This window comes from Macaca nemestrina, chromosome 18 (genome assembly GCF_043159975.1).
Source record: "Macaca nemestrina isolate mMacNem1 chromosome 18, mMacNem.hap1, whole genome shotgun sequence".
NCBI classification, from domain to species: domain Eukaryota; kingdom Metazoa; phylum Chordata; class Mammalia; order Primates; family Cercopithecidae; genus Macaca; species Macaca nemestrina.
In genome coordinates, this window is record NC_092142.1 from 56,312,339 (window position 1) to 56,332,565 (window position 20,227).

General features: G+C 41.4%; 1 protein-coding gene across 6 annotated transcripts in view; it reads left to right on the plus strand.

Annotated features, from left to right (window-relative positions):
- Nucleotides 1–20,227, plus strand: part of LOC105494035 (ring finger and SPRY domain containing 1) — a 53,078-nt gene that overhangs the window by 18,791 nt on the left and 14,060 nt on the right. For all 6 annotated transcript variants that reach the window (XM_011762118.3, XM_011762122.2, XM_011762120.3 and 3 more), the window contains 9 exons: nt 31–83; nt 1,142–1,254; nt 5,629–5,755; nt 6,548–6,606; nt 8,783–8,849; nt 9,578–9,709; nt 13,096–13,211; nt 13,634–13,777; nt 19,976–20,087. In XM_011762118.3, coding sequence (XP_011760420.1) covers nt 31–83; nt 1,142–1,254; nt 5,629–5,755; nt 6,548–6,606; nt 8,783–8,849; nt 9,578–9,709; nt 13,096–13,211; nt 13,634–13,777; nt 19,976–20,087 — 923 coding nt within the window. The remainder of the gene's footprint in view (nt 1–30; nt 84–1,141; nt 1,255–5,628; nt 5,756–6,547; nt 6,607–8,782; nt 8,850–9,577; nt 9,710–13,095; nt 13,212–13,633; nt 13,778–19,975; nt 20,088–20,227) is intronic.

Consider the following 20,227-nt stretch of genomic DNA (forward strand, 5'->3'; position numbering starts at 1 on the left):
AATGCCTTGAATTTTTTTTTTTTTTTTCAGTGATCAGGAACCTCCCTATTCAATGATAACATTACATGAAATGGCAGAAACAGGTATTTTTAGTTTTGTTTTTATTACTTTGTAATGAATATATAATAATGAAGAAAAGTAGCCACCTTTTGTTTTTTGTTTTGTTTTGAGATAAAAGACTCCAAAAAGACAGCATACATAACAATGAAAAAAGCCCTTACTGTATGGAAATTTCCCTGAATAGGTATAATAGGCAATGTGCATAATGGCATTGCCCGGCCTATATTTTTAAAAGAGAAAATTTAAAAATCTTCCAGTATGCCAAAAAGGAAAAAAAAACCAAACCCTAGAATTTTACATTTCCATCTAAATAAGAATTCAGAGAGCATCCTGGGCTCTCACCTTTTTTTTTTTTTTTTTTTTGGTATTGATGGATCTTTGACCATACTGTTCTGGAATGGAGAGATTACTTATATATATATATATATATGTATATATTTTTTTTTTTTTGAGACAGAGTCTTACTCTGTTGCCCAGTGCAGTGGCACAATCACAGCTCAACTGCAGCCTCAACCTACCCTGGCCCAGGTGATCACCCCACCTCAGCCTCTCAAGTAGCTAGCACCACAGGCACATGCCACACTACCCAGCAATTGTTCTTTTTTTGTAGAGACAGAATTTCACCATGTTGCCCAGGCTGGTCTTATACTCCTGGGCTCAAGGCATCCTCCTGCCTCAGCCTCCTGAAGTGCTGCATTACACATGTGAGCCATAGCCCCTGGCCAAGGATATTTTTTCTTCATTCTGAAAACAAAGCCAACTGCTGAGTATGCTTCATTTTCTCAGTTAACTCCTGTGTAGTAAATAAGATGCTTAAAACTATTTTAATGTGAGAACACAAGACCGTAGCTTAACCTTTTTACAAATACAGGTACCCACAAATCACCAGACTCCTGTAACTTAAGATGTTTTTACTCCACCACAATGACTAGCAATTGATGATTATGTCCATGCCAAGTATTAGCTGCTAAAAATCTATAGACCAAAAGTCTTTCTTTTAATGTGAATTGATCTTGTGTGACATATTTTCACATTTTAAAAATAGTGACTCCATCATATAATCTTCTTGATTTGCTCTTAGATGAAGGATGGTTGGATGTTGTCCAGTCTTTAATTAGAGTTATTCCACTGGAAGATCCACTGGGACCAGCTGTTATAACATTGTTATTAGATGAATGTCCATTGCCCACTAAAGTAAGTTAATACTTATCTTTTAGGAAACTATCATTTTTGTTTAAGCCCAGGATAAATGACCACAAAGAACATTTGATGTAATGTGTTTCATCTTTATACATTTGGGGTCTGTTTTATTCAGTATTGATTTTATTATGTAAATTTATTTTGTATTATGAAGAATTATGTCCTCTTTTTTTTTTTTTCTCTTTGAGATAAGAGTCTCACTCTGTTGCCCAGGCTGGAGTACAGTGATGTGATCTTGGCTCACTGCAACCTCCACCACCCGGGTCCAAGCGATCCTCCTGCCTCAGCCTCCCAAGTAGCTGGGATTACAGGCGCCCACCACCACACCCGGCTGATTTTTGGATTTTTAGTAGAGACGGGATTTCACCATGTTGGCCAGGCTGGTCTTGAACTCCTGACCTCAAGTGATCCTCCTGCCTCGGCCTCCTCCCAAAGTGCTGGGACTACAGGCATGAGCCACTGCGCCCAGCCCTCTGTCTTTATTTTGTTGTTTATTTTGAAACAGGGTCTCACTTTGTTACCCAGACTGGAGTGCAGTAGAGTGATCACAGCTTACTGCAGCTGCAACCTCCCTGGGCTCAGGTGATCCTCCCACCTCAGCCTCCCATGTAGCTGGGACCACAGGTGCATGACCCCATGTCTGGCTAATTTTGTATGTTTTGTGGAGATGGGGTTTCATCATGTTGCCCTGGCCAGTCTTGAACTCCTGTGCTCAAGCAGTCAGCCCACCTCAGCCTCCCAAAGTGCTGGGATTGTAGACGTGAGCCACCGTGCCCTGCCACATTCTCTATCAAGACTTTATTTAATTTCTTTTTTTTCTTCTTTCCCTTCCTCCCTCCCTCCCTCCCTCTCTTTCTTCCCTTTCCTCCTTTCCTCCCTTCCTCCCCTGGCCCCACCTAGGCTGGAGTGCAGTGGTGCAGTCATGGCTCACTGTATCCTCAGCCTCTCAGGTTCAAGTGATCCGCTTGCCTCAGCCTCCCATGTTGCTGGGACTACAGGCGTGCACCACCATACCCGGCTAAATTTTTTTAAATTTTTGTAGAGAAAGGGTCTCACTGTGTTACCCAGGCTGATTTTGAATTCCTGGGCTCAACAGATCCTCCCACCTTGGCTTCTTAAAGTGTTGGGATTATACATGTAAGCCACTGTGCCCAGCCTAGGTTAAAATTTTTTTCAATGTTAAAAATAGAAGCATTTAAGGCCAGGCGCGGTGGCTCACACCTGTAATCCTAGCACTTGGGGAGGCTAAGGTGGGTGGATCACCTGAGGTCAGGAGTTCGAGTCCAGCCTGGCCAGCATGGTGAAGCCCCATCTCTACTAAAATACCCTGTCTCTACTAGAAATCAGCCAGGAGTGATGGCAGGCACCTGTAATCCCAGTACTCAGGAGGCTGAGACATGAGAATTGTTTGAACCCAGGAGGCAGGGGTTGCAGGGAGCTGAGATCGTGCCACTGCACTCCAGCCTGGGTGACAAAGCAAAACTCTGTCTCAAAAAAAAAAAAAAAAAAAAGAAGCAGCAGTTAGGCTGGGTGCAGTGGCTCACACTTGTAATCTCAGCACTTTGGGAGTCCAAGGCAGGCAGATTGTTTGAGTCCAGGAGTTCAAGTCCAGCCTGGCAACCTGGTGAAACCCTGTTTCTACAAAAAAATCCACAAGTTAACAGGGTGTCATGGTGCATGTCTATAGTCCCAGCTGCTCAGGAGGCTGAGGTGGGAGGATCATTGCACTCAGGAGGTCGAGATTGCAGTGAGACAAGATTACGTCACTGCGCTCTAGCCTGGCTAAAAAAAGAAGTATTTGTATCTGAGGTGGCAATCTTTATTCAGAAGCTAGAAGAGAATGTTGAGTTGCTGAGCTGATTTTCTTATCTTTCTCTAAGTGATTTCCTCAAAAGTTTTAATAATGTTTTTTATTAGGAGGAAAAACTGGGCTGGATATAGTGGTTCGTGCCTGTGATCCCTGCACTTTGGGAGACCGAGACAGGAGGATCAGTTAAGCTCAGGAGTTTGATGCCAGCCTGAACAAAAAGTGAGACCTTGTCTCTATTTAAAAAAAAGAAAAAAAAAAGCCGGGCACGGTGGCTCATGCCTGTAATCCCAGCACTTTGGGAGGCCAAGGCAGACAGATCACTTGAGGTCAGGAGTTCGAAACCAGCCTGGCCAACATGGTGAAACCTCATCTCTACTAAAAATACAAAAATTAGCCAGCACGATGGCGTGCACCTGTAATCCCAGCTACTTGGGAGGCTGAGGCAGGAGAATCACTTGAACTCGGAAGGTGCAGGTTGCAGTGAGCCAAGATTGTACCACTGCACTCCAGCCTGGGCGACAGAGTGAGACTCCATCTCAAAAAAAAAAAAAGTTAAAACTGCAAGCACTTTTGAATCTTACTCAAATGTATTAATGATTAGTGTAACCCTGGTTATCCCTTACATAGAACAAAAGCGTCAAACTTTCGTTGTCTTAGTCCATGTGTTTTAGAGTCTTTTTTTTTTTTTTTAATTGGATTCTGGCATCTTTCATTTTTAAGATGGAGTCTTGCTATGTTGCCCAGGCTGGTCTCAAACTCCTGGGCTCAAGCATCCTCCCACCTTGGCCTCCCAAAGTGCTGGGATTGCAGGCATGAGCCACTGTGCGTAGCCTCGATTCTGGCATTTTCATTCATCTGTTTAAGCCCAGTACAGAAAAACATTGTGGACAGAAGGGGAAAGGCTTTAGCGTACTGGCCAATGAATTTACCTTTGCCTAGGCTCATAAGAGGTGCCTGTTTCAATTTACCTTCAACTCTGTTGGGTCAGGGTGCAGTGGTTCATGCCTATAATCCCAAACTTTTTGGGGGCTGAAGCAGGAGGATCACTTAAGACCAGGAGTTTAAGACCAGCCTGGGCAACATAATGAGATCCCCATCTCTACAGAAAATTAAAATTATCTGGGCATTGTGACATGTGCCTGTAGTCCCCAGCTGCGAGAGAGGCTAAGGTAGGAGGATCACTTGAGCCCAGGAGGTAAAGGCTACAGTGAGCCATGGTCACTTCATTGCACACCAGCCTGGGCAACAGAGCGAGAGCAAAAAGAAGAAAACTGTTGGGATTTGTTTTTGCTTAGTAAAACTTTTTTTTTTTTTTTTTTTTTTTTTTTTTTTGAGACGGAGTCTCGCTCTGTCTCCCAGGCTAAAGTACAGTGGCTGGATCTCAGCTCACTGCAAGCTCCGCCTCCTGGGTTCACGCCATTCTCCTGCCTCAGCCTCCCGAGTAGCTGGGACTACAGGCGCCCACCACTGCGCCCGGCTAATTTTTTGAAGTTTTCAGTAGAGACAGGATTTCACTGTGTTAACCAGGATGGTCTCCATCTCCTGACCTCGTGATCCGCCTGCCTTGGCCTCCCAAAGTGCTGGGATTACAGGCGTGAGCCACCGTGCCCGGCCGTAAAACTCTTTTTAAAGTAACTTTTTACTTCAACATCACTAGCCTTTAATGTTTCCATAATGGCATTTGAGTGGGTTTAATCTGTTTAGTGATTCAAGAATATGTAGCATATATTTGATACAACTTAAGCATTCTGAATGAAATGGAATCTAGTAAGTCATGAAAGGAGACTTTCAGGTTGATCAGAAATTTCCCATCAGTGATATCATTGGGGTACATTGCATAATTTTTATATGGTCTTTCTGAGTTTATTTAACACCTGGTTGGCCGGGCGCCGTGGCTCAAGCCTGTAATCCCAGCACTTTGGGAGGCCGAGACGGGCGGATCACGAGGTCGGGAGATCGAGACCATCCTGGCTAACACGGTGAAACCCCGTCTCTACTAAAAATACAAGAAAATTAGCCGGGCGAGGTGGCGGGCGCCTGTAGTCCCAGCTACTCGGGAGGCTGAGGCAGGAGAATGGCGTGAACCCAGGGGGGCGGAGCTTGCAGTGAGCCGAGATCGCGCCACTGCACTCCAGCCTGGGGCACAGAGCAAGACTACGTCTCAAAAAAAAAAACAAAAAAAAAACACCTGGTTATAGCTCCCCCCAACCCCCTGAGGCAGAGCCTTACTCTGTCATCCAGGCTGGAGTGCAGTGGCGTGCTCTCAGCTCACTGCACCCTCCACCTCCCGGGTTCAAGTGATTCTCCTGCTCTGCCTCAGCCTCCTGAGTAGTTGAGATTACAGGCACGTGCCACCACTCCCGGCTAATTTTTGTATTCTTACTAGAGATGGGGTTTCACCATGTTGGCCAGGCTGGTGTCGAACTCTTGATCTCGTGATCCGCCCTCCTCGGCCTCCCAAAGTGCTGGTTATAGCTTTCGTCTCAAAAAAAAAATGAGCCTGGGAAAACAACCTGTGTAGTATATGGGTCAAACCCACTTGTACTTTTTTGTTTTAGGATGCACTCCAGAAATTGACTGAAATTCTCAATTTAAATGGAGAAGTAGCTTGCCAGGACTCAGGCCATCCTGCCAAACACAGGAACACATCTGCAGTCCTAGGCTGCTTGGCTGAGAAACTAGCAGGTAACTTTGGGACACTCCACAGTGGAAGATCTTCAGTTGTTTGACATTAAAGGGAAATTTGTACTGTAGGTCTTTGATCAAACCTGCTATAACAGAAATAAATCTCTTAACAATGATATTGAGAGACATAGACTAACTGGAAGAAAATTACTGAAAGGCTACAGAGGTGAATGCAATTTAATTTAGCTTTGTGGATTTTCAGGGGAAATTTTAAAAGAAAAAAGTTGTGTTTATTTGCTTTAAGAATAAGGAGCGGGGAAAAGAAAAAAAGGGGGAACAGCTAAATTCAGCATAACAAAGATATGTATGTATGTATACAATATATAATTTGCATATATACACACTTTATAAAGTTTAGCTAGATTATGAAGACATACAAGGTAGAGGGAGAGGAAAAGGAGCTTCTGATTGGAGCAGTTCCTGAGAAACAGATATTTAATTTGTTTATGAATATTACCCATTTTAAGAAAGTTAACAGCAAAGTATAGGGGCATAGCTCAGCTACTAACATCACATATTGTGGAAGAAACAATGGATTAGAAATCAGAATATGTGGCTGCTGGTTTGGACTCTCCCATGTGCTCGCCAAGTGCCCTGGAGTTAGTTGCTTCACTCTGTGGGCTCACTTGCTTAACTGTGAGATGGGACTGGTACTATTTTCTACCTCAGAGCAGGATGCTTGAATAAGATAACATGCGTGAAAGAGTTCTACCAAAACAATTTGATTGCTACCAGTGATTTAAAATAATATGGCATTTTAATTTATATCAAGTGTTTGTTGTATTTGTCTAGGTCCTGCAAGTATAGGTTTACTGAGCCCAGGAATACTGGAATATTTGCTACAGTGTCTGGTAAGTGAGACATCAAAACTATTTATTCTCAGTCATCTAGAAGTGAGCATCGTCTAGAACTGTGCATTTTCTCAAATTGCTGGCATAGCCTCTGGCACAGAGAATGGAATCAATTGTAAATTTTATTTGCAGGTGTTTCCCGAATGCTTATTTATTCCCTCCTATGTTTAAAAAAGAGAGTGGGATTGGAATTTATCCCAACCAGCAAAAACAGCTGAGTTGGTCTGGTTTTAAATTTAGTCATAAGATAGCTGCTATGATTGGCTCTTTTGCATGTTCCTAGAGTTTGCCAAATGGTAATAGGGACCTCCACAGTGGAAACAAAATTACATGGTGTTCCAAGCCAGGAGGCCATCAAGTCAAATTCCCAGTGTATATAAATCTCTACTCCTCCCTGCCCTCCCCCTCACTGCTACTGTTCTTAAAACTGTTGTCACTGGAGTATTTAATATATTGTGTGTGAAGCCTGTGGTTTGCTGAGGCTATGCCCTCAGATCTCTCCTAGTTCTGGCCTGTGGTCTTGAATGGTCTATATTTTTAAAAGTTATTTTTGTAAGCCTAGTGAGCATTGGCCTTTTTCAAAACTCTGGTCTGAAAACCCTTATTTGTCAATACACGCTGATACGTGCTTAAAACACTTACCTTATTCTCAATGAGCACTCTGGGGATACAGCATGGCAGTCCTTGATTTCAAGAAGTTTATTGGTTAGTTGAGGAAACAAAACTACTCAGACAAGATAATTAGCCTCCATTTTATCACAGGATGTGATCATGGGATAAAGTACTTCGTCAAGACTAAATGAGGGCCGGGCACAGTGGCTCACGCCTATAATCCCAGCATTTTGGGAGACTGAGGTGGGCAGGTCGCCTGAGGTCAGAAGTTCAAGACCAGCCTGACCAACATGGTGAAACCCGGTCCCTGCTAAAAATACAAAAATTAGCCGGGCACGGTGGCATGTGCGTGTAGTCCCAGGTACAGGAGGCTGAGGCAGGAATTCACTTGAACCTAGAAAGCAGAGATTGCAGTTAGCTGAGATCTCACTGCACTCCAGCCTGGGCAACAGAGCGAGACTCCGTCTCAAAAAAAAGACTAAATGAGAAGGTGAGGGAGGTGGGTGGTATGGGTAATGAGAGCTGGGGTGTCATGAAAGTCAGACTTCCTGATGAAGGTGGACCCTCAGCTGGGTCATGCCATAAGATTAGGATTTTATTGTGCCCAGAGGAGGAAAAATTGGATTTCTTAGCTAAGGGAACATCACAGGCAGAAGCCCAGAGACAGAGAAGTGTCTGATGAGAGAAGACAGTGTTCAGAGATAGGACACAGACTGAGTAGCCAGCTAGAAAGGGTTCAGGGCCTGAAAAGCCAGGCAGAGGGATTTAGATGGATATGAGAAGAAATAGAATGCTGAATAGGCTTTCCAGCAGTAGGGATGGTGGTTATGTGAGCTTTCCAGAACTTAGGTGGGTACCAGGGAAGTCAGTGGGAATCATCTGATATTCTGGAGCTCCTCTGGTGGCTCCCAATGCAGCAGTAGGGAAAGCATGGCTATGAGAAGGTGTCATGTTCAACAGATAGACCTTTCCTTAAAGGGGAACTCATGTGACATGAACTTAAATGTAACTAAAAGAGTTCACTTGTTGCTTTCTCCTGTCTACCATCAGCATTTGTAGAATTCCTTTCAGGAAACAGCTTAAAAACTAAGCCATTAATTGTTAATTTAATTATTTCTAATTTTGGAACTTGGTAGTGATAAGTGGTTCTTTTTAGGGTTCTAAGTAAAAGATCATTTTTAGTTTATAATTCAAGGTTTCTGTTTGGCTTGCATAAATGAATGTGAGAATCAATGTTTTATTTAACAAAACCCTAATAAAAGTTTTACGAAGTAAAATAACATAGTGTATTTAACAGGATACTTTTGAAATTTCCAAATCTATAAGTTAACCTAGTGACTTTAAGAAAAAATTACAAGATTAAGAGAGCCTGTCTGGTTCATTACTGTTACTGTCATTACTAACATTAGCCAAACGGATAATTGAGGACTTGAATGAATGGAACTTTTCTGACCACTCAAAAAAACATCTAGCACATACTGGGCAAGGAAATGAAACTGATAACTTGCCACCTCTGCAGGGGAATGATTTTTTTTTTTTTTTTTTATCTTTTGTTGTTTTTCAGAAGTTACAGTCCCACCCCACAGTCATGCTTTTTGCACTTATCGCACTGGAAAAGTTTGCACAGACAAGTAGGTATAGTGACTTCTTGCACTAATGATCTTCTGTATTGGTTGTTAAAAATTTTATTTTTCTTAGTTACTGGATGAGCCTACACTTTGAACCCCATCAGATGGGCATTACATTCTGTTTTCGTCTGGATAGACACGTTAAAGCCAATGAAGTATAACAGGGACAAAGGCAAGGATTTTCTCACCTAAGAATCGAAACTTGGTAACCATGATTACTCACTTTTTATAGCCAAAAATTTAGTAATGCGATTGCTACTTTCTAGAAAGAAGTGTGGTGGCTCATGCCCATAATCCCAGCACTTTGGGAGGCCAGGGCCAGAGGATCGCTTCAGGCCAGGAGTTCGAGACCAGGGTGGGCAACATAGCAAGACTCAATCTCTACAAAAAATTTTAAAAAATCAGCCAGGCATGGTGGCATGCACCTATGTTCCTAGCTACTTGGGATGCTGAGGCTGGGGGATCACTTGAGCCCAGTAGTTCAAGGTTACAGTGAGCCGTGGTTGTGCCACTGTACTCCAGCCTAGGCAACAGAGCGAGACCCTGTGACTAAAAAAAAAGGAAAAGAAAATAGTCAAAGCTCTTTGGCTATGTTATCCCTAGAAAGTTTAATTGAAGTCTAATCTAGTCTCCAGTTCTTTAATTGCCTCTTCCCCTTAGCAATACTAATTTGCTGAGCAAATCATTCTACTCTTTCATTGTTAATTCAAGGATTATGTCTTTCCAAACAGGTGAAAATAAATTGACTATTTCTGAATCCAGTATTAGTGACCGGCTTGTCACATTGGAGTCCTGGGCTAATGATCCTGATTATCTGAAACGTCAAGTTGGTTTCTGTGCCCAGTGGAGCTTAGACAATCTCTGTAAGTGAGAGTTGTCCTTTATTAAAATGTCTGTTTCCATTTCCAGACTCATTTCTTTCATAGGCTCACTGGTCTTCCTTTTGCAGTGGTAAGTATGAGTCCTTATAAGGACCTCTACTGGCAGGTTGGATATATTCTAGCAGAAAAGTATCCTAGAGACCCTTTAGACAGGAATTGTATAGTATGCTTCTAATTCCAGCATTTTCTTGTTCAAAAACCTTTACTGGCACCCAGTTTCCTACTGCATCAAAGCCCTTAATTATATGGCACTGTCTAACCAGCTCTTTCCAACACAAATCATCTCACTGTCCTACAAACAGGTCCTGATGATTCCTACATCTGGACCTATTCCCCTCACTTGGAATTCCCTCTTTACTCCTCTCCCTTTCCCAACTTTGCTCTTCAAAACCCAAGTCATGTCTTACCTACATCATGAGAACTGTTCCTGATTTTTCTCTTTTCCTCCTCCAAGGGCTGCTGGAACAAAAACTACTATAGGTTGAGTTTCTCTTATAGTTTGAATTTCTCTTATCTGAAATGCTTGGGACTGAAAGTATTTCAGATTTCACATTTTTTCAGATTTCAGAGTATTGGCAGATACCCGGTTAAGCATCCCTAATCAAAAAATCTGAAATCCTCCATCGAGCATTTCCTTTGAGCCTCGTGTCTGCACTCAAAAAGTACTGGATTTTGGAGCATTTTGGATTTTCAGATTAAGAGTGATCAACCTGTATACTTCTGTACCCTCACTCCCCCATCCATAGTTAGTACTGTGCTAAAGCACAACTGACATGTAAATCCACCCCCACTGTTACCCCAATATTGTGGGGAGGAGCTTCCTGCACAGCCTGTGAAGTGCCAGTTAAAGAATAATTCTGAAAGAGTGCAATTTGGATTTTGTTCATGCAAAATGATTCTCTAGGGAATGGAAGCATAAATCTAGCAGTGCTGCCTTTCCTAGGATTTGTTTGATTGATCTTCAAATGGCAATGCTGCAGCAGAGCTCTGGCTATGTCTCCCCACCTATTCTGCCATTTACGAGCACCTCTGCTCCTTAACTAGGATAGCACTACCTTATTTATTTGTTTGTTTATTTTTAACGTATGAAAAATCAGTGTGTTTTACCTTCCAGGAGGATTATTTTTAATGGACATATAGTAATACATATTTTTGAAGCATATGAGATATTTTGATACAGTCATACAATGAGTAATTACCACGTCAGAGTAAATGGGATATCTGTCCCCTCAAGCATTTATCATTTATTTGTGTTACAAACATTCCAATTATACTCTTTTGGTTTTTTTTAATTTCTTTGTTTATTTTCTTTTAGTTATTTTTAAATGTACTATAAATTATTGTTGACTGTAGTCACCCTGTTATGCTGTCAAATACTAGGTATTCTTCATTCTGTCTAGCTATATTCCCATTAACCAACCCCATTTCTCCCCCACCCCGACTACCCTTCCCAGCCTCTGGTAATCATCCTTCTATTTTCTCTTTTGATGAGTTCAGTTGTTTTAATTTTTAGCTCCCACAAAAATTAGTGAGAACGTGCAAAGTTTGTCTTTTTGTGCCTGACTTATTTCACTTAACATCATGTCCGACAGTTCCATCCATGTTATTGTAAATGACAGGATCTCATTCTGTTTTTGTGGCTGAACAGTACACTATTATGTGTATGCACCACATTTTCTTTATTCATTTGTCTCTCTGTGGACACTTAGGTTGATTGCAAATCTTGGCTATTGTGAGTGCTGCAATAAACATGAGATTGCAGATATTTCTTTGATATACTCATTTCCTTTCTTTTTGCTATATATCTAGCAGCAGAATTGCTGGATCATATGGTAGCTCTGTTTTTAGTTTTTTGAGGAACCTCCATACTGTTCTCCATAGTGGCCGTACTAATTTACATTCCTATCACCAGTGTACAAGGGTTACCTTTTCTCCACATCCTCACCAGCATTCACTGTTGCCTGTTTTTTTGGATAAATACTGTTTTTACTGGGGTGAGATTATAGCTCATTGTAGTTTTGATTTGGATTTCTCTGATGATCAATAATGTTGAGTACCTTTTCATATATCTGTTTGCCATTTGTATGTGTTCTTTTGATAAATGTCTATTCAGTTGTTCTGCCCACTTTTTAATCAGATTATTGGATATTTTCCTGTTGAGTTGTATGACCTTCTTATATATTGTGGTTATTAATCCTTTGTCAAATGGATAGTTTGCAAATAGTTTCTCCCATTCTGTGGGATGTCTCTTTACTTCGTTGATCATTTCCTTTGCTGTAAGAAACTTTTTAGCTTAATATGATCCCATTTGTCCATTTTTGCTTTGGTGCCTGTGCTTTTGGGGTATTCAAGAAATCTTTGCCCAGATCAGTGTCCTAGAGAGTTTCCCCAATGTTTTATTTTAGTAGTTTCATAGTTTGAGGTCTTAGATTTAAGTCTTTAATCCATTTTGATTTGATTTTTATAGACGATGAGAGATAGGGATCTAGTTTTATTCTTTTGTTTATGGATATGTGGTTTTTCTAGCACCATTTATTGAAGACACTGTCCTTTCTCCCAGTGTATGTTCTTGGCACCTTTGTTGAAAATGAGTTCACTGTAGATGTATGGATTTATTTCTGGATTCTCTGTTCTGTTCCATTGGTCCATGTGTCTGTTTTTATGCCAGTACCATGCAGTTTGGGTTCCTGCAACTCTGTAGTATAATTTGAAGTCAAGTAATGGGATTCCTCCAGTTTTGTTTTTTTGCTCAGGGCCAGGTTTTTTGCTATTCTGGGTCTATTGTTGTTAGGATAAATTTTAGGATTATTTTTTCTATTTCTGTGAAGAATGTCATTGGTATTTTGATAGGGATTGCATGGAATCTGTAGATTGCTTTAAGTAGTGTAGACGTTTTAACAATATTGAGTCTTCCAATCCATGAACATGGTATATCTTTGTGTGCTCTTCAATTTCTTGCATTAGTGTTTTATAGTTTTCATTGTAGAGATCTTTCACTTCTTTGATTAAGTTTATTCTTAGGTATCTTATTTTATTTATAGGTTTTGTAAGTACAATTACTTTCTTGATTTCTTCTTCAGATTGTTTGCTATTGGCATATAGAAATGCTATTGATTTTTGTATGTTGATTTTATATCCTGCAACTTTACTGAATTTGCTTTTTAGTTCTAATAGCTTATTGGCAGATTTTTTTAGGTTTTCCTAAATATAAGATCATATTATCCACAAACACAGATAATTTGACTTCTTCCTTTCCATTTTGGATGCCCTTTATTTCTTTCTCTTGTCTGATTGCTGTAGCTGGCACTAGCTTCTTCTTTTCCCCACAGCTACTTGCCTTAGAAACATGAACACTCTTTCTTTTGCAGTTTTAAAAGAAGGTAGACAGCTGACCTATGAGAAAGTGAACTTGAGTAGCATTAGGGCCATGCTGAATAGCAATGATGTCAGCGAATACCTGAAGATCTCACCTCATGGCTTAGAGGTAGGTAATGCTTCTACAGTTAGACCCTTTGGGGGATGAGAGGGTAATTACTTTAATCGTTGCATAGCCAGTTGTCTTAGGGCTGGTGCTTCCCTCTCTCCCTGTATTTTGGAAATGTTGCTGACTTCATGGGGAAGTCTTGATGAAAGATCTGCTTATGAACAGAAGGTACCATAAGGCACTAAATGTGTCAGGATTAAAGAACTGTTTGAAGAATGGCTGCAAACAATTCTTTGATTCTGTATGTTGCCAAATGCCTTATATAGTTTGATTTTGTACTTTTTGTCACTGAGGATGGATGGAGGAAACAGTCCACCAGAAGCTTTAATAAGGAAAAATATACTCAGCCTTCCCAGTAGTCAGTTATCTTTGGTGGTCTTCAGGCCCTCATGGTTGATTGTCACATTTTTTGGTTTTGCCAGGCTCGCTGTGATGCCTCCTCTTTTGAAAGTGTGCGTTGCACCTTTTGTGTGGATGCTGGGGTATGGTACTATGAAGTAACAGTGGTCACTTCTGGTGTCATGCAAATTGGCTGGGCCACTCGAGACAGCAAATTCCTCAATCATGTAAGTACCCTAGAGAACTGTGAAAATGGGGGCAGTGGCAGTTTGCTTTTTCCCCCAGTTGGTGGGTGGAAAATACTTAGACATACTTATTTTTCAAATAGATTTGCTCAATAATCTTTTCTTGGGCAGAGCCACACGGTACCAGATCCCTAACAACGATCTACTAAACTGATAGAAAAATAGGAAAACACAAGTGAAATTGCCCCTCAGCCTTTTCTTTTTCTTGAATCTTAAGTTCACGCTAATTTTTCACCTAGAGGCTAGATGTGTCCTTTGTCTTTGTAGGCTCTGCTTCTGCCCCAGCCACATATTTGGCTCATTTCTTATATAGGAAGTAGTGCTGATTATTACCTTGAGTTTAAGCTCTAAGAGCTTTGTAGGGATTCTCTTCCTTTCAAGAAATAGAGTGTTGGCTTGACTTCTTTCACTTGACTTTTACCTAGTAATTAGTTGGCACATTTTTCTCAATATTTAGTTATTTATCTTTTGTTATAGAAAGCTGTAATATAAAGGGGAAAATTAAATCCTAGTGTAAGTAGCATTGAAGGTGTTGGAGTTCCTCCCTTTCCTACAGATGTATGATTTCTTGCCACTTTATACCCTTCTAACACCCAGGCCAATTGGCTTTCTTCTGTTGATCAAATTATAAGCTGTTTGGAATTAATCCAGTTTTGATCAGGAATATTTTGTTTTCATATGATTTCTACCGTTTGAGGTGGGAGAAGCCCCTTGAATTATTTTGTTAATCTAGATAATAGTCCCCCATCCAATATGTAAGATCCTGGAATGGGTTTTAGAAGTGATCCAACAAAATCAAATTAAACTTGCCGGCCATAAGCATGGTGAAGTTTTCTGGTTTTTTGCTTTGCTTTTAGAGACAGGTCTCACTGTGTTGCTTAGGCTGGCCTCGAACTCCTGGGCTCAAGCCATCCTCTTACCTCAGCCTCCCGAATAGCTGGGACTACAGGAACATCCCATGGTGAGCTACTTATAAGCATAGTTTTTAAAGGCCTTTTTCAGCAAGGCTGTATTTCACCCTGGAATTGTTGATGGTGTATTATTAAAACTCCTAGGCTGGAGAGAGACAAATTGGAGGAAAAGGGCCAGTGGAGAGGTCAAGTCTGGACTCTTGTCTGGGGTGGAGAACTAGACCCCAGTCTGCCAATCATCTGATTCCCACAATAGCTTTTACTGTTAGAATTTCCATTTCACAGATGAGAAAACTGAGACAGAGTAGGAAGAAACTCATACCAGAATTCAGTGGCCTTCCTATTCTACAGCAGTTGTTTTTTTGTATTCAAAAATGGGGAAAATCTTAGAGAATTAGCCAATTTCCTCATTTGGAAATGAAAAATTGTTCTAGAACTAGAAGTAATATAGGGGATTCTTCCACAGAGGAAGCTTCAATATAAAATTTGTTTCTCCTGATTTGGCAGCAAACATACTACAGATCTAGATCTGACACCGAATGTTACAAATGTGTTTTTTTAATGACCAGTGAAGCTGGATCTTTTCATTTGCTTGATGAAACTATAATTTTTGCCATGTAGTTGCAGACCTTTGGCTTCTCAAGTTAAAGACTTAAATACTGTTTTTTTATCCTGCAGATCACTTGACAGGCTATTGGTTTCTTTAAAAGCAAACATTCTTCCCTGATCCAAGCATTAGTTGATTCCCTATTAGAAACTGATAAAGTCTGATATGATGTCTTTTCCCAAATACAGGATTTTAATGATGTTGCCATATTTAAAACTTTGCTTCAAATGTACATTGTTCTGGTGATTCTGAATCTTTTTGCCTATTCAGACAGGGTGTGATTCTATGGAGTAAGTCATTCCTAGGATACATCCAGTTTCAAAAGATTCCAGGTGTCTCCATAGTGCCTCTTACTTGAACTCTTGCTGCTTAGGTTTCCATTTTAAAAGGCTGGCCACTGGGCTCAATTTTAAGTCATTAAAATAAGCTTAAGGATAGTTCTGTTCAGGTAATCTACAGAATAGTTTTTCTTGTTGTATTGTATATTTTTATGGAGGCTTAGGAGGAGCAACTCTCCAAGGGTATACTCTGATTTATCTAAAATATCTTTTGCCTTTTGGCCGGGCACAGTGGCTCACACCTGTAATCCCAGCACTTCGGGAGGCTGAGGTGGGTGGATCACTTAAGGTCAGGAGTTTGGTCAACATGGTGAAACCCCGTCTCTACTGAAAATACAAAAATTAGCTGAGTGTGGTGGCGAGCACCTGTAATCCCACCTACTCAAGAGGCTGAGGCAGGAGAATTGCTGGAACATGGGAAGCGGCAGTTGCAGTGAGCCCAGATTGCACCACTGCACTCTAGCCTGGGCAATAGAGTGAGATTCTGTCTCATAAATAAATAAATAAATAAATAACTTCTGCCTTTTCATGAGCGTCTGTCATGTGATAGATCTTCCACATATTCATCTTTAATCTTTTTGAGAGTTTGGAAAGATATTATTCTGCCATTTAAAGATGAGGAAAATCAAGTTCAGAGAAATTAAGAAACTTGTCCAAAGCCATCTAGTCTCTAGCTGCTAGAGATTTCAAACCCTGGTCAGGATAGCCCATGCTCCTTCCCCTGTTGAAGCATCCTGCCTTGGAGAAAATGACTCTGGCTATCTCAGACAGAAAAGGAATGACTTAGAAGCCTTTCCAGGGCCTCCAGATTATGGAGAAGTTTGGGAACTAGACAGGCTCCAAGGCAATGTCAGGGCCAAGAAACAGGAAGTACAACAGCCAGTGTTTTAGGGGAATGATCTGGCCAGCATGTAGCCACCATTGCTGCTAGAAATCAATCCTAACTATCCCTCTGTGTGGGGTCACTTGCACCATACTGAGTGTTTGATGGGAAGGTCCAGCTGGCCAAGGCTAGGTCATATCTTTACCTTTCCACTTCCAAAAGAGGCGGCAGAACACTGTCTTCATACATTTCCCATAACAGGAAGCAGTTGGGATGCTCTACAGCAGGAAAAAGACAGTGTCCACCACATGGGACTATTCCCTGAATGACAAGCTGTGGATAAACTTTCTTTTGTTTGTATTTGGTAATGTTTCCATTGCTAAAATATGCATGACCAAAAAACAGTTCAAAATAAATACCAAGCTAGCCACTCTATTCTCTCATTTATCTGTCCTAGCCAATGGAAACCAAAATTAATCCTGCTGGGAACATTTTGAGCTGAGAGAAGGTGTGGAACATCTAGATTATTCTCTGAGATGTAAGCTCAAGAGATTTTTAAAGTGCATCTCAGCTAGGCAGAGGCATCTTCTCCTTAAATCTGTAGATACTGCTCTGTAGTTAAAGTTATTAGAGTTCCTTCTTTGTGGCCGGGCGCGGTGGCTCAAGCCTGTAATCCCAGCACTTTGGGAGGCCGAGACGGGCGGATCACGAGGTCAGGAGTTCGAGACCATCCTGGCTAACACGGTGAAACCCCGTCTCTACTAAAAAATACAAAAAACTAGCTGGGCGAGGTGGCGGGCGCCTGTAGTCCCGGCTACTCGGGAGGCTGAGGCAGGAGAATGGCGTAAAAACCCGGGAGGCAGAGCTTGCAGTGAGCTGAGATCCGGCCACTGCACTCCAGCCTGGGCGACAGAGCGAGACTCCGTCTCAAAAAAAAAAAAAAAAAAAAAAAAAAGAGTTCCTTCTTTGTGCTACAGTGCCACTCTGTTGTGGAACTTATCCAGTCATCAAAGACACTGCATGGTAAAGAATGTGTAATGAGTCTGTTCTTTACCAACTCATCGTGGCTAGTTTCTAGGAATTTCTTTCAAGTGTTCTGTCAAGGACTTATCAGGACATTAAAAGGTGAAGATAGAAAAGAATTGCTTGCCTTTTACCTATGCCCCAATGCCTACATGTTAGTGGTTTTTAAGTTTTTTACTTACTGACTTGTTCAGCCTTTGAAAGGGATGGCAAGGCATTCTTTCTAGCAAGTAGTGAATTTGTTTTCTTTTGTTTTGAGACAGTCTCACTCTGTCACCCAGGCCAGGGTGCGGTGGCACGTGGTCTCTGCTCACTGCAACCTCCGCCTCCCAGGTCCAGGCAATTCTTGTGCCTCAGCCATCAGAGTAACGGGGATTATAGGTGTGCACCACCACACCTGGATGATTTTTGTATTTTTAGTAGAGACATGGTTTTGGTCTCAAACGCCTGGCCTCAAGTGATCCGCCTCCCAAAGTGCTGAGATTACAGGCATGAGCCAGCGCTCCTGGCAGCCTTGGGTGGTGAATTTCTAAGGCAATTAGATGCAAGCTCATTTAACTCTTGAATAGTCTGAATAGTGAATATCAGTAGCTATTTCAGGAGAGTCCCTTTGGAGAGCATTCATCTAAATTCAGTATGTTGTAATCCAAAAATTTAGTACAAAATCGTTGCGTTCGAACTTTTTTTCCAATCTATCTCCTCACTGTATTGTTTGCCCCATAGAAGAAACAGGCCATCAGGACCTGATCTTACCTGGATTTGGCCATTTTCAATTTCTTTCTCTAGTAAAACTTTTCACCATTGTTCCTTAAAGATAGCAGTTGTCTGATTTGCTTGCTGCTTCTATTTTTTATAAGCACTCAAAATAATTTCTTAAGATCTCAGCCACCCTTTTATTTTAACAGTTCTGTGAAATAATTGAAAGACAGTAAGTAAAAAAAAGAAGAAACTGCCAGGTACGGTGGCTCATGCCTGTAATCCCAGCACTTTGGGAGGCCAAGGCGGGCAGATCACCTGAGGTCTGGAGTTCGAGACCAGCCTGACCAACACGGAGAAACCCCCGTCTCTACTAAAAATACAAAAGTAGCTGGGCATGGTGGCTCATGCCTGTAATCCCAGCTACTCAGGAGGCTGAGGCAGGAGAATCGCTTGAACCCGGGAGTCAGAGGTTGCGGTGAGCCAAGATCACCCCATTATACTCCAGCCTGGGCAATGAGTGAAACTCCATCTCAAAGGAAAAAAAAGAAGAAACTGCCAAGGACCTGTACAATCCTCAAATCAAGCTGATCTCAGAATAGCTTTTATCTGAGTGTCCACTATAACCTTTCTCGTCTCCAGTTTTGAAGTCTCTGAATATTTGGGTATTTTGAAGTCTGCTACATGCAAGAAAGGCATTTGCCTGATCTGATCTTGTTACTGGAAAGGGTCTGGATCCAGATCCCAAGAGAGGGTTTTTGGACCTTGCACAAGAAAGAATTTGGGGTGAGACTATAGAATAAAGTGAAAAGTTTATTAAAGAAACAGAAGAATAGCTACTTACTCTATAGGCAGAGCAGCAGCGTGGGCTGCTCAACTGAGTGGACTTAGGTTATTTCTCGATTATATGCTAAAAAGGGGTAGATTATTCATGAGTTTTCTGGGAAAGGAGCAGGCAATTCCCAGAACCAAGGGTTCCTTTTTAGACTATATAGAGTAACTTCCAAACTGCCATGACATTTGTAAACTGTCATGGCACCTGTTAGAGTGTCTTTTAGCATGCTAATACATTATAATTAGCATATCATGAACAGTGAGGATGACCAGAGGTCACTTTTGTTGCCATCTTGGTTTTGGTGGGTTTTGGCCAGCTTCTGGCTGGCTTGTCGCATCCTGTTTTATCAGCAGGGTCTTTGTGACCTGTATCTTGTTCTGACCTCCTGTCTCATCCTGTGACTAAGAATGCCTGACCTCTTGGGAATGCAGACCAGCAGCCCAGCAAGTCTAAGCCTCATTTTACCCTGCCCCTATTCAAGATGGAGTCTCTCTGGTTTGAATTCCTCTGACAATCTGGTACTGATATACAAGTGTACTGATCTTGGAATCAGAAGAATTTAGGTTCAAACCTGGCTCTCTTTCTTGGGCAAGTAATACATGCTTGGGCAAGCTGGTTGACCTCTCTGAGCGTTTGTTTCCTCTTATAATGGAGTCTGATGCCACCAGCCTCATGGTAGTTAGTGAGAACTAAATGAACTAAGAAATGTGAAAGTGCCTGAACAAAGGAGGTACTGGGCAAATATTTGTTGGTGAAGTCATTATCTGTTCACTTGGGACCAGCCCTCTAAGTCATAATTTTAGTATTTTCCAAAAACCATGAGCTCTCTCTTCATCCAGAAAGCTTAGAATCCCAGCCACTAGGTCAGTGGTTGTAAAAAACACACTCTGTCTTCCCAGGTCAGAGCAGGCAGACTTGCTAATCTTCTGGGCCTTGTCTCCCTCCAGGAAGGCTATGGCATTGGGGATGATGAATACTCTTGTGCGTATGATGGCTGCCGGCAGCTGATTTGGTACAATGCCAGAAGTAAGCCTCACATACACCCATGCTGGAAAGAAGGTATTCATTCCCTCTATTATAAATTTATCAAGTGGGTTAAGACATATGGTTATTATGAGGCATTTATTACATTAAGCCTTAAAATGTCTTAGAAGAAGATCAAATGTGAAAAGGGATATTAACTTTTGTGTCACTGCCAA